General features: G+C 44.6%; 1 protein-coding gene across 1 annotated transcript in view; it reads left to right on the forward strand.

The window, feature by feature from the left end:
* The window catches only part of XKR6 (XK related 6), a 209,217-nt gene that overhangs the window by 169,115 nt on the left and 18,235 nt on the right, over positions 1-21,867 (forward strand). The window contains exon 2 of the mRNA XM_062573284.1: positions 15,436-15,632. Within this exon, the coding sequence (XP_062429268.1) occupies positions 15,436-15,632 (197 nt within the window). The remainder of the gene's footprint in view (positions 1-15,435; positions 15,633-21,867) is intronic.

Here is a 21,867-nt window from a genome sequence, read left to right on the forward strand (position 1 = left end):
CTCCTTTCCAAGCAACCCTTCGTGCCAGCAGACAAGAGTCTTTCTGACATGCTGCTGTGTCTCCAGAACTATTCGAGTGTTAGATATCCAGCACAACAGCCTCAACAGGGGAAACTGAGAGCCTCATTTCCTAGGTTGGCTCATGGTGTTTAATGAGTTCACCCGCGACATTCAACAGCCAAGGTCAAGCCCTTCCTTCGCATCTGGCAGAGAGGGGATTTGAGCTCACAAAGGGGCTTTACAGGATGGAAGGAGAGGGGCATGGTGAATGTTCCTGTTTGGGTGCTGAGCTCTGGGCCAGCACTTGGAACAGCATGCTGCAGATGTGGGAGTGGAAGGGGAAGTTATGAATCTTTTGGGGCTTAGGCCTGTAACTGATATTGGACAGGGTCTCCTGTGTCTGCCCACTTTGAGACTACAGCGGTGGGTGCCTACCTGCCTACAGGACTTAAATGACCAAAATTTTAGACTGGGATTTGGGGGATTTACATTCTGGGCCAATATTCTCAGAGTCACATGAAGAAGCTACGTCTTTTTAACTCATCAGAGCTTAACTTTGGAGTGAAAGTAGGGTGGTAGAGTGGCAACCTGAAACAGATTTGGAATTTTTTAATGGAGGGTTATATTAAATCCCAGCTCCCTAACACGGTAGATGGGTTGTTTAGCTCTGTCGTCTCAGTGCTATGGTCAGGGCATCTCTCAGAGCCTGTTCAAACTGGTTTCTATTGGTGGGTCTCTCAAATGTCTTCTTTGCAAATGGTAGCACGTAGTACGTCCTATGATGTCTGAGGTCCTAACTCGTATGAAAGTCAGAGTTTGTAGGGGAAAATGCAGCAGTGTCAGGCTGCATCTGGGGAGTGTACCTACAAAAGGGCTCTTCTGAACCTGTGCATGCTAGTGGGCACATCCCTTAGCTGTGGTGCAGTATGCCTGTGAATGAAGGCAGCTGAGCAGTGAGTCTCAGGGTGGCCAGCTCACTTGCATTTGACATGGGCAGATGGAAAGAGCAAGGTCTCAAAACAGGAGGCTAGCTGCAGTGCTTCAGGTAAGAAACAGAGAGCTGGGGAAGGCAGAGAGAAAGGACATTTTAGGCTAGCAGTGAGACTCCTAGTAGCTGAAATCCTTTTGCTTTTGAGCTGACTCCAACGTACTGGGCATTTGCTTTGACCCATGACTGCAAAAACCTAGCTATACTTCTTTCAGCTCCTCAAGGGCAGGGTCAACATATCTGTGGAGTACTGGAAACTCTTCTGGATCCATCCCAACAGGCAGCTGTACTAACTTTCTCAACTAATTCTGCAGCATCCAACACACAGCCTGAGCTTACCAAACCTCTTTGGCCACATATGTCCTTCTTGTGAAGAAGAACTGTGTTCTCCATTGCCTAGGTTCCTTGCCTTACCACGCTAGATGAAATCTTCTCTCCATGGCCTGTGTTATCACAAGAAGCAATGCTCTGCAAAGTCAGAAGCAGAAGAAAAATGGAGGAGGCCAGGCCAGGGCCTTGGAGATAGCAGTAACACCAACAGGGAAATGCTGCATGTTTGCACTTGGGAGAGGCATTTGGGCTTTAAATGACAGAGGTGCTAAATTATTCCACTGGAGAGGAAGGGGGCATGAGTACAGAAGAGGAAAATCCATTCATTCATTACAGAAATCAATAACATCCACGTGTCGTTTAAACTGGCCTTCCCCTGGAGGAGTGCAAGATGGAAGAGGTCTCTGCTGCTTTGCTGATCAGAGCAGAAGCTCTGCCTGGGCTCAGCCAGAGGAAGGTGTCTAAAGAGATTATTCAGTGGTGACTTTTGAGTCATGTCTAGATCAATGCGTTCTGCAATTTATTGTGTTTCTGGTATGTATCCCGTCTGAGCATTTGCAATAGTTAATGTTACTGCAAACATCCTCCACGCAGTGCAAGACAGCTGCATGGGCTGTAGCTAGCATGTGAGCAGCACCTGATTGGTCTGGGGAAGTATTCTGAGTAGCAGGAGGTCAAAAGGATGTCTGTGAAAAGAAAAGGATTTATTTTCATTTGTGTTAGGCACTTTCCTTCTGAAAGGAGACAAGGAGCCGTTCTAGCAGGGACAGGGAGACAAGGACCCCTTGAAGTGAAAAATACCACCTCCACCCCAATTTTCCTCGCTAGCTTGGGGAAAGTCACTTAACCTCTCTGCCTCCATTTCTGCGACTAACTGTGCATGAACATCAGTCCCTAGGGCAGAGCTCCAGGATCTCATACCTCGCAGCCCAGATGCTGTTCACTCAGCTGGTAGAAAGATCCTGTGACTGCATTTGTGTCACTTGGATAAACTGTCCATTGGCACGAGTGCTTTGCAGAGAGAAGACTCAGCTGTGCCTGGAGAGTGGTGGAAAGAAGCTGTAGTCAGGTGGTCGCAATTTTATTAGCTCCAAGCAGAAAGCTTTTAAATTAGTAGGAGAAAAGAAAAAAAATAAAGAAATACTGTAAAACCATATCTGAGCTACTTCCTGTCCTGAACATAACTATTAGAAAGTAGCCCTCTTTGTCATGTTATTTACAGTCAGTTTTAATCAGGAGTCACCTATTAAATGACACAGCTGCAAGTGCAGCCACCCATAGGCTCCTACATAGCTTGACTTACGGCTTTGTATTTTATCCTTACTGGGAGTCCCTGAGCCTCCAGTAGCTGGAAGAGATACTGCAAGTAGATGGGCTACTGGCAGATTTGTGGTTAATCACGGGCATAGGAGGACACTTGCAAAATAACTGCAAGTAAAGCAGAGAATGATGCTCACCTGAATTTCCTGAGCATGCTGAGAGGGAAAGGGGTGTTTACGCAGGGATCAGCACAGATACTCTGAGGTAAGGACCCCTATACCTTCTAAAAGCGCTGTGTCTCCTCTCCTAATGGCTTCTTATGTCCTGCTGGCTTCTGAAAAGCATTTCAGCCACTTTTGGAGGATGATTGGACTTCTTTGATTCTCTTGAACCCAGTGTCTCAAAAGCCAGAGGAAACTGTGACGCCCAAATGCTATGCAGTGCCTATGCGTGTGTATGTGTGCAAGACTGCTGCTCTACTTATAACCCCCTTAAAGAACGGAGTATGTACATGCTTCAGAACCCGCCAGTACATTTCCTCTGGCCAGGAATAGCTGATGAGTAATACAAAGCGGCAGAGGTAATAAATATTAAAGAGTTGGAAAATGTTAAAGTGCATGGGCAACAGAGTTGACGTGCACTGTGGGTGTGAAGAGATCGGATGAGTACACCTCATATAGCTATTGCTTTTTATCTTTTTGTGAAGGAAATAGCTAAGACATAAACATTGCAATCATTTTTTAATACTATGTTGAAATGCATTGTACGTTTCCACAAGCTTGTGATCTCTTACTTCTGTATGCACCTGTCATCCATAGTTTTGCCATGTGCTCCAGAGGAACTGAGGTACCCTGTTCCTTTCCATTGGCTGACCTGAGCTGCATGTCCATAGTCCTCTGCTGGGCTCCTTGTGGGAGCAATGGTTTTCACACTGTAATGTGTCTGGACCAGTGGAGACAGAGCCAGTGGGAAGAAGGGAAGCTTGCGTATGGCTGAGATCCCCTGCCAAGCATTTAAGCAGCCTATCTGAGACTGATGTCTTGTTTCCCAGAGGGCTGCATGGCTAGAAGATCATAGGTTATGGTTTGGCACCTCGTGGTATATGTATCCTAGGCAATCCATACAAGTTTATGAATGTCACACAGTTTGGCCATCATGATGGGACATTAGAACTAGAGCATCAAATCCCAACTTTTGGGTCCTGCAAATGCTATAAAGTCCTCCGTGCTCCTCTCAGCCCAAAGCGTGAGCCTTTCCCAAGAAAAGCTGGTGGTGAAGCGAGTCAAATGCTGATCCTGCCCTGGAGGATCTTTCCAGTCCCCACATGGTAACAGAAGAGCTTCCTTCCTGCCCTCAGACAACAAAAATCCCTGTTTCCCCAGCCAGATATAAGGAGATATGGGCCATGGGGCAAAGACTCCTAATTTTTCATTCAAGTACCTAGAGCCAAAATGTCCATGAAGATCTTTCTGGTCCCTGTCAAGGTCCATTTGAAGTTATGGTTGGCCTGGACAGGGCTGATTGCAGTGAGACAAGAAGAGTTAAACTCTTTCTTGGCACGCTAGAAGGAAGGCTTTTGATTTCTCACAGAGCTGTGTGCGCCCAGAGAGAAAGGCAGGCTTTCACTAATGTATGCACAGCTCCTGCAAAACTAAAAATAGCTGGGATCTGAGGCCGTTCTTCCAGGATTTCACAGGCGCTCACCCAATTTTTAGCTCCTTTTTCTCAAATGGATGGCAAAACGAAGGAGACAGTCTCATCCCTTGCATAAAGCTGCTGCATCAAGAGGCTTGCTCCAGGGATGCCTTTGACCTATGCTGCACAGACAACTCAGGGATGTGATGCTCAGAGAATAATCCCAGGTCCATCATGGCCCTTTACAAGGCTGGGGCAAACTCCAGCGTTTCCAGTCACTGCTGAGCAGTGCCCAGAGGTTTTCACTGGCCCCAGGGGAGTTCAGACTCTGCAGTGGTGTGTGCCAGGAAGGGGATGCAAGAAGTGAGAACTCTCATTACACTCATGCTTTCTTTATGGACTGATCTTTCCCTCCTGCAAGCCAGACTCAGCCAGCAGCCAGTGTATGACTGACCGTGGGTGCTCCACAGCCAGGCGGTGATGCTTTTCAGCATCACCAAGTCCTCAAGAATAAGCCCTGCTTTCCTAGTCAGGCTTCTCTCCCTCTAAACTCCTCTTGACAGGTGTTTTTCTAGCATAGTGTTAAAAAAAACTTTGGTAGAGAATCCCCCTTTGCTTACAGACAGTCTATCCTGGTACATCTGCCTTCTCTTCTGCAAAGCCATGGACATCCCAGGTGGCTTAAGAGAGGAGGGCTTTGTTATATGGGAAAATCTTGTCCAGTGACTTTGAGTCCTACTTTAGCATCAATGACCTTGATGGCCAGGGAGAGAGAATATGCTCTAAATACTGTAAATACTATTCTATGATCTTAGGCTTCAGGCCCAACTTTTCAGGATTTGTGCTGGGATGTAGCCATCATGCTCTTGAAATTTCTTGGCCGTTCGTTCAAATCCCATAGTTGGCAGAGCTTAGCAACGTGGTGCTAAGACAGGAGCAAAAGTTGTTTTAGTGCAGATGCTACAGCAAAAGTCTTCCTTCCTCCAGTCACACTACCACTGTGCTTACCCTCTCAATGTCCCATGCTCCACACTCTCTAGCACCAGTGGCGTCGGTGTTGGGTACAATTGCCTTTTGCTATTTGAAGGAAAAGAAGTTGTGTGCCATAGTCCGTTTCTCCCAGCAGCCAGAGCCTAGAAATAGGAAACATTTCCTTCTAGTGGAGGGGGACCAGCTCCCAGTCCTGTTCCTCTTTGGCTCTGGCGTTCTTCAGTCCCTTTTCATGTCTGCTTCTGAAATTTTAAACCCCAGTCTACCTGCTGTTCCTGTTCAGATATTTGGGGCTGTTACCCCAAACCGGTTTGTGAAATATTGCCCAGGAAATGCAAAGCTCATAGAAGAGAAAACCACTGCAGTATCTCTCCAGTTCCAGTGAACTCATGACCAGCTAAAGATGTTGCTTTCCTTTCTACTATGCTGCATCATTCCTCGAGGGATCCTTGAGGCTTGCTGAGAGCCAAGAGGAGATGAGGACATGTTCCTGTCTTCTCCTGGCCTCCCAAAGCAATGCAAACATGTCATGCCTTGAGAGTCCTTGTGGTTCCAGCAAGTCCATATGATGTCAAATCACCTCTCAAGACCAGATTAAGTGCTGTAACACTGTACCCATCTCTACAGAGAGAGCAAAGGACTATTCATATGTGTCTCTGTAGTATCATATCCTAGAATACACACATTTCTGGAGCCCTCAGATATTTCCCTGGATTTGTCCTGAAACTTCCCTTGATTGAAGCCAGGGTCAGATAAGTCAATCAAAAGACCTCTACTTACTTTCAAGATCTTCAGCTACACCTGTTCCTACAAGGCTTATTGGACTAGGACCACTTTGGTTTCCAGAAGGAAAGCCCTGACATCAAACCATGTTAGTTCAAACATACCTCAAGTAAAAATTCAGTCTGAGTTCAACTTCTTTCTTTCTGTGTAAAGCTATTTAACAGCTTTGATTTAAAACAGAAGGTTTTGCTAGAGGCGACAGCACTAGTGCCTGAATACAATTTAAGTAAATAAATGTGTGTAAAATAAGCTCCAGTCCTTCTGCTAAGTATTCATAACTAATTTGGGGGGAATCCATGAAAAAGCCATGACTGGCTCAGTCCTAGGGTGTGAGTGCATCCCACATGTGATAGATGTTGTGACATATCTCTACAGTACCTATCGCTTTGATGCCCTCTCAGGCAGCCACTGCTACCCATCCTGCTCCTTTACACTACGTAGAAGATGCTTTCCGCATTAAAATCAAAAAAGAGTTTTCATCCCGTAGTGTTGAAGAGGTCTTTGTTTTTCTTCTTTTTTAGGGCTGTAGACTTCATGAAATAACTGACAAGTAAAAACATAAACATGATCTCTACAAGCCTGTGTTGAAACTGTAACAGTTCCCGCTCAGAGCTGTTCTCTGATGCTGTATTGATTTACCAAGTGAAGATCTGGAAAAAGGCTGCAAGCTGTTGCATATCCAGGGAAGCCCCATAGCCCACGGGGATGCAAAGTGAGACTGCCCGGGCACAACAGCTTGCAAAATTGTGTCTATAATGAATATGCCAATGACACAGTCATGGATATATTTGCAAATAAAGAATTATTGGCCAGGTTCTTATGCTTGGCTAAGCATGGATATATCAATAACAATACAAATTTGGGAAAGTTTGACAAATTAGTGTGAGAAAGTGGGGCTATTTAGGACTATCAGTTCCATATGCTCTGTTTCCCTTCTTTTGATTGTGACCTTTGAGCCAGTGAGTCAGCCAGAAAAAAGCGTTCTACAACTAGGAAAAGAGAATAGTCACAAAGATGGATTCCTGAATCACTTCCCAGACTGAACATTACTGGTATGTGCCATTTTAGCCTCTAGCAGACTTAGCTGCAGTGATGCCCTTGCCCCAGTTTTCTACCCCACGTGTCTGTTGGAGGTTATGGACCTCTTATCTGAGAGCAGAACGAAATGCACACCTGCAGCTCTACCTTTGATCTCATGATCGAGACTATGAGTTTGATCTCAGTCACAAATATCTGCTTAAACCTCTAGTGAAAAGGAGATTGAACAAAGACCATGAACGACAACCCAGTGGAGGCTATATAGGTACATGTCTGATTCCACTGGCATTGCAACCAGAGCAATAATTTCCTGCAGAGGAGCCCGGAACATTACTCTAAAACTATCAATCACAGCTCTTTGCTTTGTATCAGAGCTCCCACAAAATCAGCACCAAGTTAAATCAGCATGCAAACATCACAACTATGGGAATCAGATCCTAAAAATCTTATAGCATCATGGTTTTATTGTCTCTCACGAAGTATTTGATGAAATTGACTCTTTCCAAGGAGGAGTTGACGTGTAGGCTTTCTTTCAACGGTGAAAATGATCTCATGATGAAAATCATTTCTGCAATGATTATGGTTAAGTGCTGGAACAAGTTGCCCTGAGAGGTTGTGGAGTCTCCATCCTTGGAGATTTTTAAAACTCAACTGCACAAGGCCATGACTAAACTTTGAGGGGGGATTTGGTTCAGAGACCCTTGGAGGTCCTTTCCAACCTGAATTATTCTGTGACTCTATGATTTGATTCTCTTCAATGTGTGTTTCACAAAATAAGTCAGATGTATTTTTCACGGTCGCTGTATAGTAAAGCAATCTGTGTTTTAAAGCAGCCTTAAACTGGCTTGAAATACAAAATGATTACAGTTTCTCCTACACAGCAGAAAACTGGCACTATCATTCTTTCTAGTAGATAATTCAGTTGCAAATAGTATTTCTCAAAAAAACAAGACTTTCTAAAATGAATGTACATTCATGAATCGTCTTACTCAAATGTAAACTTTTAAAGAATAGGATTTTGAATTCACATGTAGGCAGGTATTTTCTCTAATGTGGTGGTGATCATCTCTATGAACTAGGGATTTTCAAAAAATTTGACTTGACTTTTTGATTTTAAAGGAAACAGATCTTGTCTAATGCATCTGAAAATCTCATTCAAAAAGAATTTTTCCTGCAGAAATAAGGAAATAACAAACTAATACCAAGTTTGAAATGAAGATGAGGAGTGGGATAGACAAGGAGCTTGTGGCTGCTAGAGAACATGAACACAGATTGAGGTCAGCAGATTGATGTACAGTTTAACTCAAAAGTGCTAATATAGACCACGTAAGCCATTTTTCTAACCTTGATGTAGCATTGCATTGAGTATTACATAATCTAGTTGGGTGCAATCAGCTCTTAAGCCTGATCGTGGACCACATTGATGCTGTGATTAATTAGAAGGTGGTAAAAGTGTCCTGTTGGAGTTCCAGGTTTGGAACTGAGGTAACGATCAACTCTGTATCCCAAGAAAGACAGTGTCCTCCATAATTTACTGGTCTATAGAGCTGAAGAATTATCTCATGCCATGAATTTTAGCTTTTTAAGGGTCTATAAAGCGTTGAACAAACTTGTTTTGCGCTTAGTGACATTCTCCTTAAATAAGCAAGACATGGGCTGAAGATTATTAATTGTTTAACAGGTGCTGATAGAAGCAATTAGCTAAATGAATGGTAGTTGAACACTGAAGCACATTTCCTAGGCAGGAGAGGAAAGACATTGCAAGGTAGAAGGATTGAAATACTTGATGAACACACTTCTTGTTACAATTTATTCATTCTTGGGTATAAACCACATCAAGAAATGCTGAAAGTGAAAAGATTTCAGAAAACCCTTATAATTCTGATTCTGAAAATCAGGGTCCAGATGAAAGTCTCCAAAATCATGAGAAATTTTATCTGTGTAGTTGGGATGACCTATGAGGAGGCTAGATTGAGGGAAGGCTTTGGGCACTGCTCACTCAGTCCAATGAGAGGATTTAAAGTGTCCTTGCTTGCTTCTGAGATGACAGGTCATCTTTCCCAGTTTGGCCCCTGGCTCCTGATAATTAGAGATTTTGAGACTTCCTAAGTTGGACTATTGTGTTTAATGTTCACCAGTGGAGTGATGCTCCCTGAATGTGTCCAGTCACTATGGGGTATATCCAGACAAGGGAGCTGAGCAGGGCCAGAGCAGCAACTCCATCCTCCACACTGCTACACTGTTAGCCCAGTCTCCAGCTTGTTTTTTGCCCAAGGTGACTAGCAATGGCCCAAACAATTCCTGTGTGCCATTCAGGGGTTAGCACAGGCCAGGAACCATTCCTCATAGGCAGTTTGGATGCAGGAATCTTGTTCTGGAGGAGTTTAGTGCTGTGGAAGCAGCCCAACAAGGCCATGGTGTATCATCACCTGGATGGGGCCCATAGATGCTACTTTGATACTCAAACAAGGAACAGTAATTATCCATCTGTTAGTTCTTATTGCTAACTGGCAACATTATCCTAAAGAAAAAAAATTCTAACAAATGTTGATATTGAGCATGTTAATTGTGATGGTAACTTTGATTCTGGTTTTTTTAAAAGAAAACATTTTACTTGCATGTTCCTCTGTTGCTTACACACTGAATCTTATATTCCTTTTATACCCATTAGAATGAAAATAATTCGTTAAAATTAAAAAAGTGGGCCAAAGCCTCAGCTGATGTAAATTGCTAAAGCCCTGTGGATGCCAACTCACTCCAGCTGAGATCTGGCCTCACATAACCTCGTTTTAAGGGTGCGTTCAGGCAGCCTCCGTTTCAAGCCTTCCAGCCAAGTGGTTACACACGTCCTCATTTCCTCTCTTCCAAGGAGTAGGCTTTTAATCTGTAAACACCCTGTGCTCACCGCAAAGAGACATAAGGACGATGGCCCCATCCAGGCAGCAGCGCCGGTGGATGAGATGGCAGGAGAGTGAATTGCCAGCTGAATAACCCATCCCGTTCCACTTCTCCTTCTCCCATGAGTACCAGGGAGGAAGTTGATGCTGCAGGTCGGTGAGGAAGATGGTGTCCCTCAATACAGTGCATGACACAAGGGCATAACCATGGTTTTGTAGAGTCAAGGCAAAGGACAGGTATCTGGAGAGAACTAAAGGAGTCTAAGGAGATGCTGGCAAGAAGGGAAGGCTCCTGGGCGCAGGCTGTAAGCCAGGCTGGTCTATGAACAGAGTTTCTGCATTGATTGCAAGGACTCAGGCAAGAACTTGGACTCCTGCCCGTTCTTGCATGGCTTATATCTGCTCTTAACCAGTCTTGGGGAAGGATACATGTACTTGTCACCCCCCCTTCTCTGATCCTAATAAATCCTACTGAGCCAAAGACTGCAGCCTACTCAACAGAGTTAACTTCCTGAGCATCTAACTTCCCTAGAGGTCTGTTTCTTACTTGGCAGGCTGAACAAGCTCTCCTGTTTTTCAAGCCAGGGCTTGGTTCTCTGGCAGCTGCAATGACCTGTCCAACAGCAGTAGGCTTGGTAGCTCTTGACCAAATAAAGATTCCCAAAGTGAGGCTGCTGGGAGTGATTTGAGTGCCACAAGTCTTTCCATCTTCCTTTCCATCTTTCTACATAAACATATATATACATGCACTAGTAAATTGGACAGTTTAAAGGCCTGGATGAGGGCACTTTAACTTCTTCGTGCTGCTGTATCATTAGTGTGATGAACAACTTGGCTGACTAGCGCTCTCCCAATGATTCCTGAGCATGGTTCAGAACTGAGCAGGACCAGAGATCATCCCTAGTATACATTTGAAGGCAGATACCTGGTTTTGGAAGATGACAGAATTTAATTCTATGATCAATCTGGACTAGTTGGCCTCAAGGGAAGAGAAATTTATCCACATCTTTCATTTACTATGATGGGTATACTCTGAGATTGCTGACCTTGGGCATCTTTTGGTTGTGTGGAACAGGATGCCAGTACTATACTTCCCACAAAACACAGCCCATAGCCATCAGTTCCTGGGCTGATAAGCTTTATCATGCTCCTGCAACCTTGTTGTATATCAGCATCCTCTTTGTTTCAAGCCAACATGTTGCCTAAGGCATCCTCCTACGCTTTCTGCTGGTGATATTCAGAGCCACCTCTATAAACTGAGTGGTGCCAAAGCACCAGCACCGTCCTGCGATAGTCCACACTGTTAAATTGTCAGCACAGTCCCTGGCAGTTTTGACCAAGGCCAGCCTGAATGGGCATACTCACTGAGTTGGAGTGGGAAGAGAAGTTACCACGAGGATACAAGTCTTGCCAGCCGGTCAAGGACAAAGGCTCATCATTGACCCGTTTTATTTAATGGTATAGACAGAGCCTTTGACTCCATAATTTCTCTGGATGTTTCTGCTGCAGCCCTCAGTGAGACAGCTGAGCACACTTGGTCATCCACGTCAACCATTGTTTTCTGTAGCTCTTAGGTTTTTATTTTTGTTCTTGCTTTTGCTTTCTGCAGTAGGAGCTGCTCCTTTTCTTCCTCCTCGAGGTAACCTGATGTTCTCCCCAAAGATTATTTGACCAAATTTCTGCAGTCAATCACTTTGGCTCCTTAAAAAAGTGCTTTGGCGCAGAACAGCAGTGCCTTTGCCCCACACAGTTTGTGTGCTACTGCGACAGACGTAGTAAATAAGCGTGAGGCTAATTATGCCAACAGGAATTCTGGGAACACTGCCAGAAGGAAGGGAACAGCCAGCCCTCTGTGTATTAAAAAAAAAAATCACCCCTTAAGCCCCCCCAACCCCAAATTAGTTATATCTCTTGAAGCCATGATGGGACTTGGAACTAAAAATACATGCATACACACAAATACACACACTCCTATATAAAAATAACTAGCATTCAGAGAACAAGAGTCCAAAGTTAGGTTCCTGTATCCAAATTAAGCTCTTAAATAAATAAATTAGACTGCTTTTCAAAAGCACAGAGCAGTGAATGGCTTTCACTGATATAAGAGGAAGCGTCGTGTTGCTATAGATTGAAGATCAGGGCTGAATATGGATTTGAAAGTCTAATTATAGACTCCTGTTTGTTACCAGCTTGACCGAGAACAACAAATTTCAGGTGAAATGACATTGATTTTTTTTTTCCTCAGAGTTTGTCTGCCTTTAACCAGGGCTAGTAAAAGTAGGGAAAAAACCCTCAAGCAAATAAAATACCCTAAGGAAGGTGCTGATATACTGGAATAAAACTGCTTACACCAGTGCTGTACTTTCCCGTTTGGAAATAAGTATTAGCAATGTTACAGCTGGGTGAAATTTTATATTGATTAATTAAACAAGTTTTTAGTGGTTGTTACCTAGCCTGCCAGGTAGAAATACTGCTGTTTTCCTGTTACTCTAGCATTTTCCCTGCTGAAAACTACCTGACTGATTGGAGTCAAGGAGAAATGGGTTTTACTTCTGACCTCCTCATTTTGTCAGATTTGAGTTTGAAGGATGCTAAACATATTTTTGCATGGAGCGAAAGGATAAATAAATAATATAAATTTCTTGGTGTGTCATATCCTGGCTGTGGGCTGAGTAGCTTGCCAGCACAGGCCACATGGGAGACTCAGGTTCTGTTCCCGGTCTGGCGCTGCCGAAGAGCAGAGCCTGCGTACAGCAGCCTGGAGTGTACCTCCTGGATGACAGCAGAATCCTCCTGGATGAGAATCCTGCATTTTGCCCCTGGAAAAGAGAGAAAACGCTGAGTTTTCTCTCTTTTCCAGGGGCAAAATGCAAGGGGTGCTATGCAAGAGGGACAGGTTAAAGCTGGGAAAGAGATAGGGCCAGAGGAAAAATCATTTCGCTCCTGCTGCACATGGTCCTTGGAGCCGTTTTGTTCGTTCAGATGGCTGTGATAGTTGATTGTGATATTTCAGGCCAAAATCATGCCAAGGGACTCCAGATATCACAGTCCTGCTTGGTAACTGTATAGGGACAGATATGTCCTACCAAATCTTCCAGTGTATCAAATTGAGCATGGTAGGGTCTTACCATATCCAGGAAATACATCTGTCTTGGGTGCAGGAACATTAGGTGGTAGAGAGGGCACTCTGCCCGTGGGGTTTGTCTTGTGGTAGTTTGAGGACTGAGTTAGCACTAAGAGACCTGGATTTGGCTATTCACCAGTTTAGAGAACTTAGAGGAGAGTCCTTTTGGCTATCTGTACCTTGGTTTCCCCATCTTTGGAATGGAGATAATGTAGCTGACTTTCATCAGTAAAAGGCCGTGGGCTCAACAGCCGAGAAACTTAGGTGTTGTTACTGTTATTGCTGTTCTTCTGGCTGCTGATGGAGACAGAATCCAGGGCACACGTTAGTCCAGTTCATTTTTATGTTCTTTTATGTGTGTTGCCTTCATGAACAGGTTGCATCTTTTCTCATGGTAGTGAGTTAGAAATATACTGGTTTAAACTGCTTGGATGGTGCTGAATCCCTAGAGACCAAACAAAAAATAAATAAATTGCAGAACATGGGGTCCCTTCTGTTTGTTTCTCCCCCTTCAATCTTTTTAGGTGGCCCAGTGGCACCAATGGCACCTGGAGTGCTCAGAAAAGCAAAGATGGCCTTAAAAAACACCACCAATTAGAAATAGCTGGGGAGGCAGTAACATGGAAGAGCAGAGATCTGGAAGACATGGTCTCTGAGAAGAGACTGAAAGAAATTTTATTTTTTTTTTTAGTCTGGAGGAAAGGAAACTGAGGAATTACATGGTAACTATGTACAAAAAGGTAAAAAACTGCTGCAGAGAGGGAGGGAATAAATTCTTCTCCTTGTCCATGGCTGAAATGAGAAATGACCAGCTTAACCTTCAGCAAGGGAGTTTAGGCTTCATGTGCTAGGAGGAATGGGAGTGGGTTCCTGGAAGGGAGGGAGCCCGTGCAAGACTTTTAGGCTGGGTGAATATCTCTCTGGAGAGAGCTGGGAGATGATACAGTCTTTGTCCAAAATAGACTTGGACAGCTCCTTATAGACACCCTCACCTTTAGTTTTCAGTGGCTCAATATCTCTGATGCTATAAAAAACAACAGCACGCACCTTTTCTCTACTTTCTCTTTAAGTCATTACGACTCACTGTCCCCAGCTACGCCTGGCAGGACAAATTATGTTCATTTCATTTCATGTACTCACAAAGGGAAGACAGGCTTCCCATATGATTTAGTGGGGCATTTAACAGGTCACTCCATGGGCATTTCTACCCTGCTCAGGCTCTGCCAGGTCTGTCACACCAATGTGGAGTGTGAGCAGTTACATGAGTGTTGAGCCTGCTGCATGAGTGTCGAGCCCCATCTGGTGGCTTTCCTGGGTCATTTCTTGTGTCCTCTGTTCCTTCTTTCGGGATTTTTTTTGTCTTCCCAGTACCAATTCCTCCCAGTACCTCCAGAAGGCACCACGTCCCACTTCATGCTGACATTTGAGGTGGGACAGACAAACAGGCCCAGGAAGGGATGTTTCTCTCCATTGACTAACTCAGATGACCAGTTCTAGGGTCAAGATTAGATGAAATGATTCCCATCCAAAATTTCAGAGCACAAGGTTGCAACTACTGCTCAGGATAAGAAGGAAAGAGAGCCCTAGTATCAAGAACTAGAGCAAGAACTGCAGAAGGAGCTGTTAGGAAATACTTACTTTCTTAAATTCCATTAGTCTCATGACACACAGGCACTTTGTGCTACCCTGAGTTGGTCATCTCCCTTTACAAAGCTTGGCCAATAGGTAACTAAACGGAAATAAGTCCCCAGGATAAGGTTTGCAGGCCCTTCGCACACCTGATGTGGAAATGGAGCCGGCAGATCTTATGCTGTCTGAGCACAAGACACCTCCTCTTATTCCAACAGAATCTCACAGGCTCAATAGCAGGCCAGTGGCAAGTTGTGGCCTTTCACATTCATGAGTCATGCATGTACTGAAGGTGAAGGTGGTGTTTCGTTGCTCTGCCTTTGATGAAATGGGGGTCCAATCACTGAGCTCTATGAGGGGAGCTCCTTGGGAGAGTGCTGAAGTGGCTTAGATAAGCTGTCAAAGCACAACCAAGTGCTATGACCAATATTCGGCAGGTATCATCTCCTCTTCCTATCAACAAAATGAAATGAGGAAGTTGCCTTCTTGTGCGAATGTTTTGTGTGCATCCCCTGCTCCCACACTTAACATTTGAGTTTTGGTGCAAGTCGGTGTTTCCCCACTCTTGCAATACAAACTTCTCAGATTCTGGAATCTGAGAAGATGATGTTAGAGCCAAGGAGACACTTATGTCCATCCCAGACTCCCTTTCCTCCATACAGCCTTCCTCTCCCCATACACCTGACCCGCAGCTCCGTTCTCCTTGGTTTTTGAAGCAAGCCAAAGCCTCACACTTGTTTTTTTCCTTCTCTTTGCTGTAGGTATATACGAACCATGTACCTGGGGATCCAGAGTCAGAGGCGGAAGGAACACCAGCGGCGTTTCTACTGGGCTATGATGTATGAATATGCAGACGTAAATATGTTGCGCCTCCTGGAAACTTTCCTGGAGAGCGCCCCTCAACTGGTGCTACAGCTCTGCATAATGATCCAAAAGAACCGTGCAGAAACATTACCATGTAAGTGGTCCCCTTGTACTTCCCTCCCCACCCTCCCGGCTTCCCCTCTCTGATCCGTATGCTCAGCTGCCGATGGATGCTTTGTTAACCTATACTGCGCAACCTATTGCATCAGGGGTTGTCACTTTGGACAAATCTCACTCCAGCTCCACACTGCATTCACTTGGTAAATTTCTGCTCATTCTGCTGAGGAAAAACACCATCAATCGAAATATGAGATTCAGCTCTTCCAAATCCCGTCCAGTTTAGAGAAATGCTGGTATTATCAGGAGGAGTCAGGCATTCTGTATTACTACTGCAAGTTGCCAGCATTCATCTGCTGCTTGACACTGAGCAAACACAATCCTCCTCTGCCTCAGTTTCCCTCCAAACATATGTGGAATGATAAAATTGGCCAGACTTGGATTTGTGTTGTGAGGTTCAATGCCTGTGCAATGCTCAACGGTGTAAAGTGTAATGGAAGGGCCTGGTTTTATAGATAAAGGCTATAGGACTATTTTTAAAGAGTACTCAGGAATTAAAGCTTGATCATTGATACCATGATTCTCAGTAAGTCCAAGAAAAGAGAAAGGGAAGGCAGTGGAGGAGACTGTGTAGTGATAGAGATGTTCTAATGCAGGTGTCTCAGAAAAGGTAGATATGTAGACAAGCAGAAGCTTGGAAGTGACCATAGAGGCCAGTTTTTCCAATTCTTATATCCTTTGCTGCAGTGATGTTCTGGAGCAGAGGCATCCAGGCCAACTACAGATCACAGCTGATGGCGTATGCTCATGTCCCAGTCCTGGGATGGGCAGTTGTACCAAACCCATGCCCACTGACAAGCTGGTGGCCTAAGGGTCACCAGCTTGAGGGGGAATCATCCTGTCCAAGGACCAACAGTGGTATCAGCTGATGAAATGCTGGGTTGTTCAGCCCCTGCTCAATCCACACACAAGGACTAAAACTCAGATAATGTTCCCCAAAGACTACTTGGTTGTGGCATGCCATGTCTGGGTTAACTGAGGAGTTTTCTGGCAGTGGGGTTGGAACAAGGTAGCTCTTTGGGGTTAAATTTGCTTGCAGGACCAAGGTCACCACTATGAGTCTCAGCGAGAGCATCAGTGAGCTTGGACTGCTCTTTCCTTCCTCCCAATCTTAGGGTTGTTAATCATAGCTGTTTCTAGAGGCCTCCCTTCTCCTATTTATGCAGTCCTCTTCTGAAATCTGTCATCATAAGATCTCCAAACCACCAAGCTGCTGGAACAATGATCACACAGATTTTCTACAAGTCCTACTAGAACTGCTCACATTTGCCCGTACCTTTTTTCTGCTACTTCTAACAGTTACTGTTAACCCGACCAGAAGTATATATATCGTAACCTAGGAGGCTTGCTGGAGCCTTATGCAGATTGTTGGACTTACCATAGGAAGCACTAGGTGAAGTTTGCTGGCCTCTGTTGTCCAGGAAGTCAGACAACACAGCCTCTAGACTTTAAAATCTGTGACTGTTTCAGTTTGCCACTTCCAGGCATGGCTGCCTAATCCACTGAACAAGCTGCATCATTTTTCCCCCTTCCTTCAGCTATGCAGTTCCTCCGTTCCTCCACCAAACTGAACAAGCTGTGCTCTCTTCCAAGGCAGCACAAACCCCTGCCTGATGCACCTGCCTCTCTGGAGGGCTCTTTCCCTGACACCAAAGCACCTTTTCTCTTCCTCCACCCTGCTTGCACCAAAGCTGCTGTAGTGCGTCCTCACGCTGCCTGCTGAGCAGCAGGCCGTGCTGAGTGGACGGCAAATGCTGCCGAGGGATATAAGCAGCAGAGAGCTTGCTCAGCATTCCTGACTCAGGTGCAAGATTTCCTAGAGCTCCTCCATGCCAATTCAGTGCATGTGTCTTCCTCCCCCTCCTGGCCAGTATGTTATTATGCAAAGGAAATTAAATACTGAGAGGAACTGTTATGAAAGGGAGCATCAAAGATTTTGCCTTGAAGCAGGCAGAAACCAAAGGACATAGAGATATATATTATTAGGAAGTTGCTGTGTTTAAAAATAAAATCAGGTCTCCTTTGGTTCATTGTGACAACATGATCATGACTTGTTACATGGAACAGGAAGAGATTAGTTATGCCCCTAAACAGAAACAACATCGGCTACATCACTGGGAGATGTAGACTGGCAAACTGGCCCACAGCAGGGCTTATAAATCCAGGTATAGCTCCTGCTAATATGCTGGCTTTTTCCATTTGGTTCACGCAGTCCCTTGTGGACACAGTCAGTCCTAGATTACGATTAATTTACCATTTTCCATGGTATACATCCGCCTAAGCCCGTTTCCCCTGCTATTAAGACTGCAATCCCAAGTCTCCTGCAGGAAGCTAAGCCGGTCTCTTATGCAAAAGTATCTACTAACGTCTCCATGTCCTATTTAAAAAGCTGTGGAAAGTGAGTAACTGGAACGGCTTTTGGAAAGTTTTACTTTCTCCTCCTTGTTCCCATGCTAGAGTAGCTGTTGAGGTGAGAAGAGTGAATCCACTGGAGATCTTTACTCAAACACAGAGGATTCCTTTCAAAGAGACAGTGTCTGCAAAGAGACCTCTCACCCCTCTTCTCCAAAGGCCAAGCTTCCTTCAAAATAGTGGAAGACCAGCCATTGTTGCTACCTACTATTTCCACTGTGTATCTCCTAAGGTGAAGTAGGAATTCCTTCCAGTGACTTTCAGTAGCATTCAGTAGGTGCAGGTACATGAAGAAAATGGTTGTCTACTCACCTAAAAACTAGTATCTCCCTTGTGGTCTGAGCATCACCAACAGCAGAAGTGCTAGAGTTGGAATTTCCGGTCAAGCCCCAACCTCAGTGAAGTTTGAGATAGCTTTCCTCCTGAATTTTCATGAAGGTCAGGATTCGTTCCTTCATAACATCACTGATACAAGTTGAACTAGATCCCAGCTTAGCTGCTGTTGCCCGATGGCTCTGATGAGCAGAAAATAGCACACACGAAAAAGAAGTAAGAACTCAGTGTACTCAGTCAGGCAAGCAGATGTGGCCTGGAAGATGCACTCTGAGGCTACACGCAGCCTGAGCTGCAATACTCCCTTCTATGGCTACTGTGACAAATGGGTTTACGTGAGCTCTTGAATATATATGCGTAAGGAGCTGGTATTCGTATGCAGGCACTTTGCAAACAATTTGTCTACAACTACAGCTGTCTGAGAAACTGGCAGTTAGTCTGAAACAGAGTCACTTGAGAGGAGGAAGGATGCCTCCAAAACATGGATCAGCCAGTGTCTAAAGGTACTAAAGTAGGTTAGATGAGATGCCCACTCTCCAGCAGCACCTTTCTCCAGAGAATCTAGAGGGAATCTAGACAATGCATTTAAACTAAACACATACTGTTTAGATGTCTAGCATTAGGCAAGAAGTGACGGGACACAGAAGAAGATGCAGCTCTGTCCCCTGCTCACTATAACTGTCCCTGAGATTTTGTAGGTAATACAATAAAAGGGTGGCCATTTCTGTATTTCTGTACGGCACTTGCCACCGGACTTCCCTGACGTAACTCAGATATAAATCACACTGTGTCTTTAGGAGAAAACATAATACTACCAAAAAAAAAAAAAAATCCAGATCTTTCGTAATTACTCCTAGAAGATAATCCACTTCAGTTCTTGGAGAATAAACTATCCTTAACCCACTTCAACCTGCCGAGGCGTCTGTTTCTCTCCACTGAATGGAAAGGAGCATGTATAACTAGCTTAAAGGAGTCATCCAACTTCTAGACAGTAAATGAGGTGAGAGGGATTCTGCTTTTTCAGCGTGAATCTCTTCTTAAATAGGTTTTCTTATACTTAATTTTTGTATGCCTACATTAAGACTTAATAAGATTTAGCAGAACTTCTGATGTCCTTCCACTCATGTCATGAGTGCTTTATGCAGTGCTTTTACTGGGAATTTGTCTGCCTAAGGCTGCAGTATTCAGTACAGCATTTCCCCCCATGAAAAGAACTGTCTATTCACCAATGCTTTAGCTGTCTTTTTCAAAACCCTGCTGTTTGTCTGAGATTTTCAGCATAAGTCTTCTTTATGCAAAGTCCTGTTGAAATGACTGGGATTTTGAGAGGTGTGTGCACTCTTTGCAGCCTACAATAAGTAGTCTGAAGCTGCTCATACATTTAAGAAAGAACAACATTAGCTTCAGCCTGTCTGGCGGTCACTCTTTGAAGCAGAGTGAAATAAATTAGGCACTAGGAGGAATTTTAGGCATCTCAGCTGAGAATATTTGTTGGCTGCAGAGTTATCATGGTTATCATGAAGTTATCGTGTGTTTGTTGCAGAAGTTGCAAATAAGGTAGCCAAATCTTGATGTCCTTCTCAAAGCAAAATCTAACAAAATTACAGTGCCTCCTCAGAAAGAACATGGTAAGCCCTGATCAAAAATTTTCCTCAGACATGGTACAGAAAGAGTGAGGACACGAAAAAAAAGATGCTTTTCCCAATCTTCAGCCATGTGAAGCACAAGAAGGTGATTGAGAGTAGTCAACATGCATGTACAAAGGGAAAATCATGCTTAACCTATCTGATAGCCTTCTAAGATGAGATGACTGGCTTGGTGGATGAGGGCATAGCAGTGGACGTTGTCTACCTTGACCTTAGTAAGGCTTTTGACACTGTCTCCCCTAACATCCTCATAGGTAAGCTCAGGAAGTTCAGGTTAGATGAGCAAACTGTGAGGTGAATTGAGAACTGACTGAATGGCAGAGCTCAGAGGGTTGTGATCAGCAGTGCAGAGTCTATTCAGAGGCCCTAGCTGGTGGTATCCCCCAGGGGTCAGTACTGGGTCCAGTCTTGTTCCACTTATTCCTGGATGAAGGGACAGAGTGCCTCTTCAGCAAGTTTGCTGATGATACCAAACTGGGATGAGTGGCTGATATACCAGAAGACTGTGCTGCCACTCAGAGAGACCTAGACAGGCTGGAGCCTTCATGAATTAAACAAAGGTGGTGATCCTCCCTCTCTACTCAGCCCTGGCGAGGCTGCATCTGGAGTGCTGTGTCTTGTTCTGGGCAGAGAGACATGGAGCTTCTGGAGCTATTGGAGAGAATTCAGTGGAGGGCTACTAAGATGATGAAGGGACTGGAGCATCTCTCATATGTGGAAGGCTAAGACAGTTGGGACTGATCAGCCTGGAGAAGAGAAGACTTAGGGAGGAATTTATCAACGTGTATAAGTATCTGAAGGGAGGATGTCAAGAGGATGGGGCCAGACTCTTTTCAGTGGTGCCCAGCAATCGGATGAAAGGCAACAGACACAAACTGAAACACAAGAAGTTCCATCCAAACCTGCAGAAAAAACTACTTTACCGTGAGGGTGACTGAGCACTGGAACAGGTTACCCAGAGAGATTGTGGAGTCTCCTTCTCTGGAGATATTCAAGGCCCGCCTGGACGCGATCCTGTCTAATATGTTCTAGGTGACCCTATTGAGCAGGGGGATTGGACTAGATGATCTCCAGAGGTCCCTTCCAACCTCAACCATTCTGTGGTTCTGTGATTACGTGATCTGTTGGAGTGAGTTCAGTAAAGGGCCACACAGATGATGAAGGGATTAGAGCATCTCTCCTACAAGGGGAGACCGAGGGAGCAGGCAGCTATTTTGCCTGGAGATGAGAAGGCTCTGAAGGGATCTTATCAATGTGTATAATAAATAGCCGATGGAAGGGTGCAAAGAGAATGGGGTCAGACTCTTCTCAGTGGTACCTAGTGACAAGAAGAGAGGTGATGAGCACAAACTGAAACACAGGAAGTTCTATTTAAACATAAGAAAACACTTTCTTACTGTGAGAGTGGTTGAACACTGGCACAGGTTGCCCATGGAGGTGATAGAGAATCCATCCCAGGAAATATATTCAAATGCTGTCTGGACACAGTTATGGGCAACCTGAACCTGACCCTGCTTGAGCAGGAGGTTGGCCTAGGTGATCTGCTACACTCCCTATCAACCTCAACTATTCTGTGATTCTGTGGCCTAGTTCAGAAAGTTTAAGTGGTCTTTGTCGGGAATTGGAGGGAAAGGCATTGGAGGACTAATATCAGGACTGGATTAGCTGTTGTCCTCGCTGCCACGAGAAGGCGTTCCCAGCGGAGCTGAGTGGGCTTAGGATAAGCCAACCTCAAGTTAAACACTCCTGTATCTGAATGAGAGATTTCTTATGTGAGTGATAATGAGTTAAAGCTAATGCCAAGAAAAATTTCAGTTAATT

Source organism: Rhea pennata, chromosome 3 (assembly GCF_028389875.1).
Source record: "Rhea pennata isolate bPtePen1 chromosome 3, bPtePen1.pri, whole genome shotgun sequence".
Classification (NCBI taxonomy): Eukaryota; Metazoa; Chordata; class Aves; order Rheiformes; family Rheidae; genus Rhea; species Rhea pennata.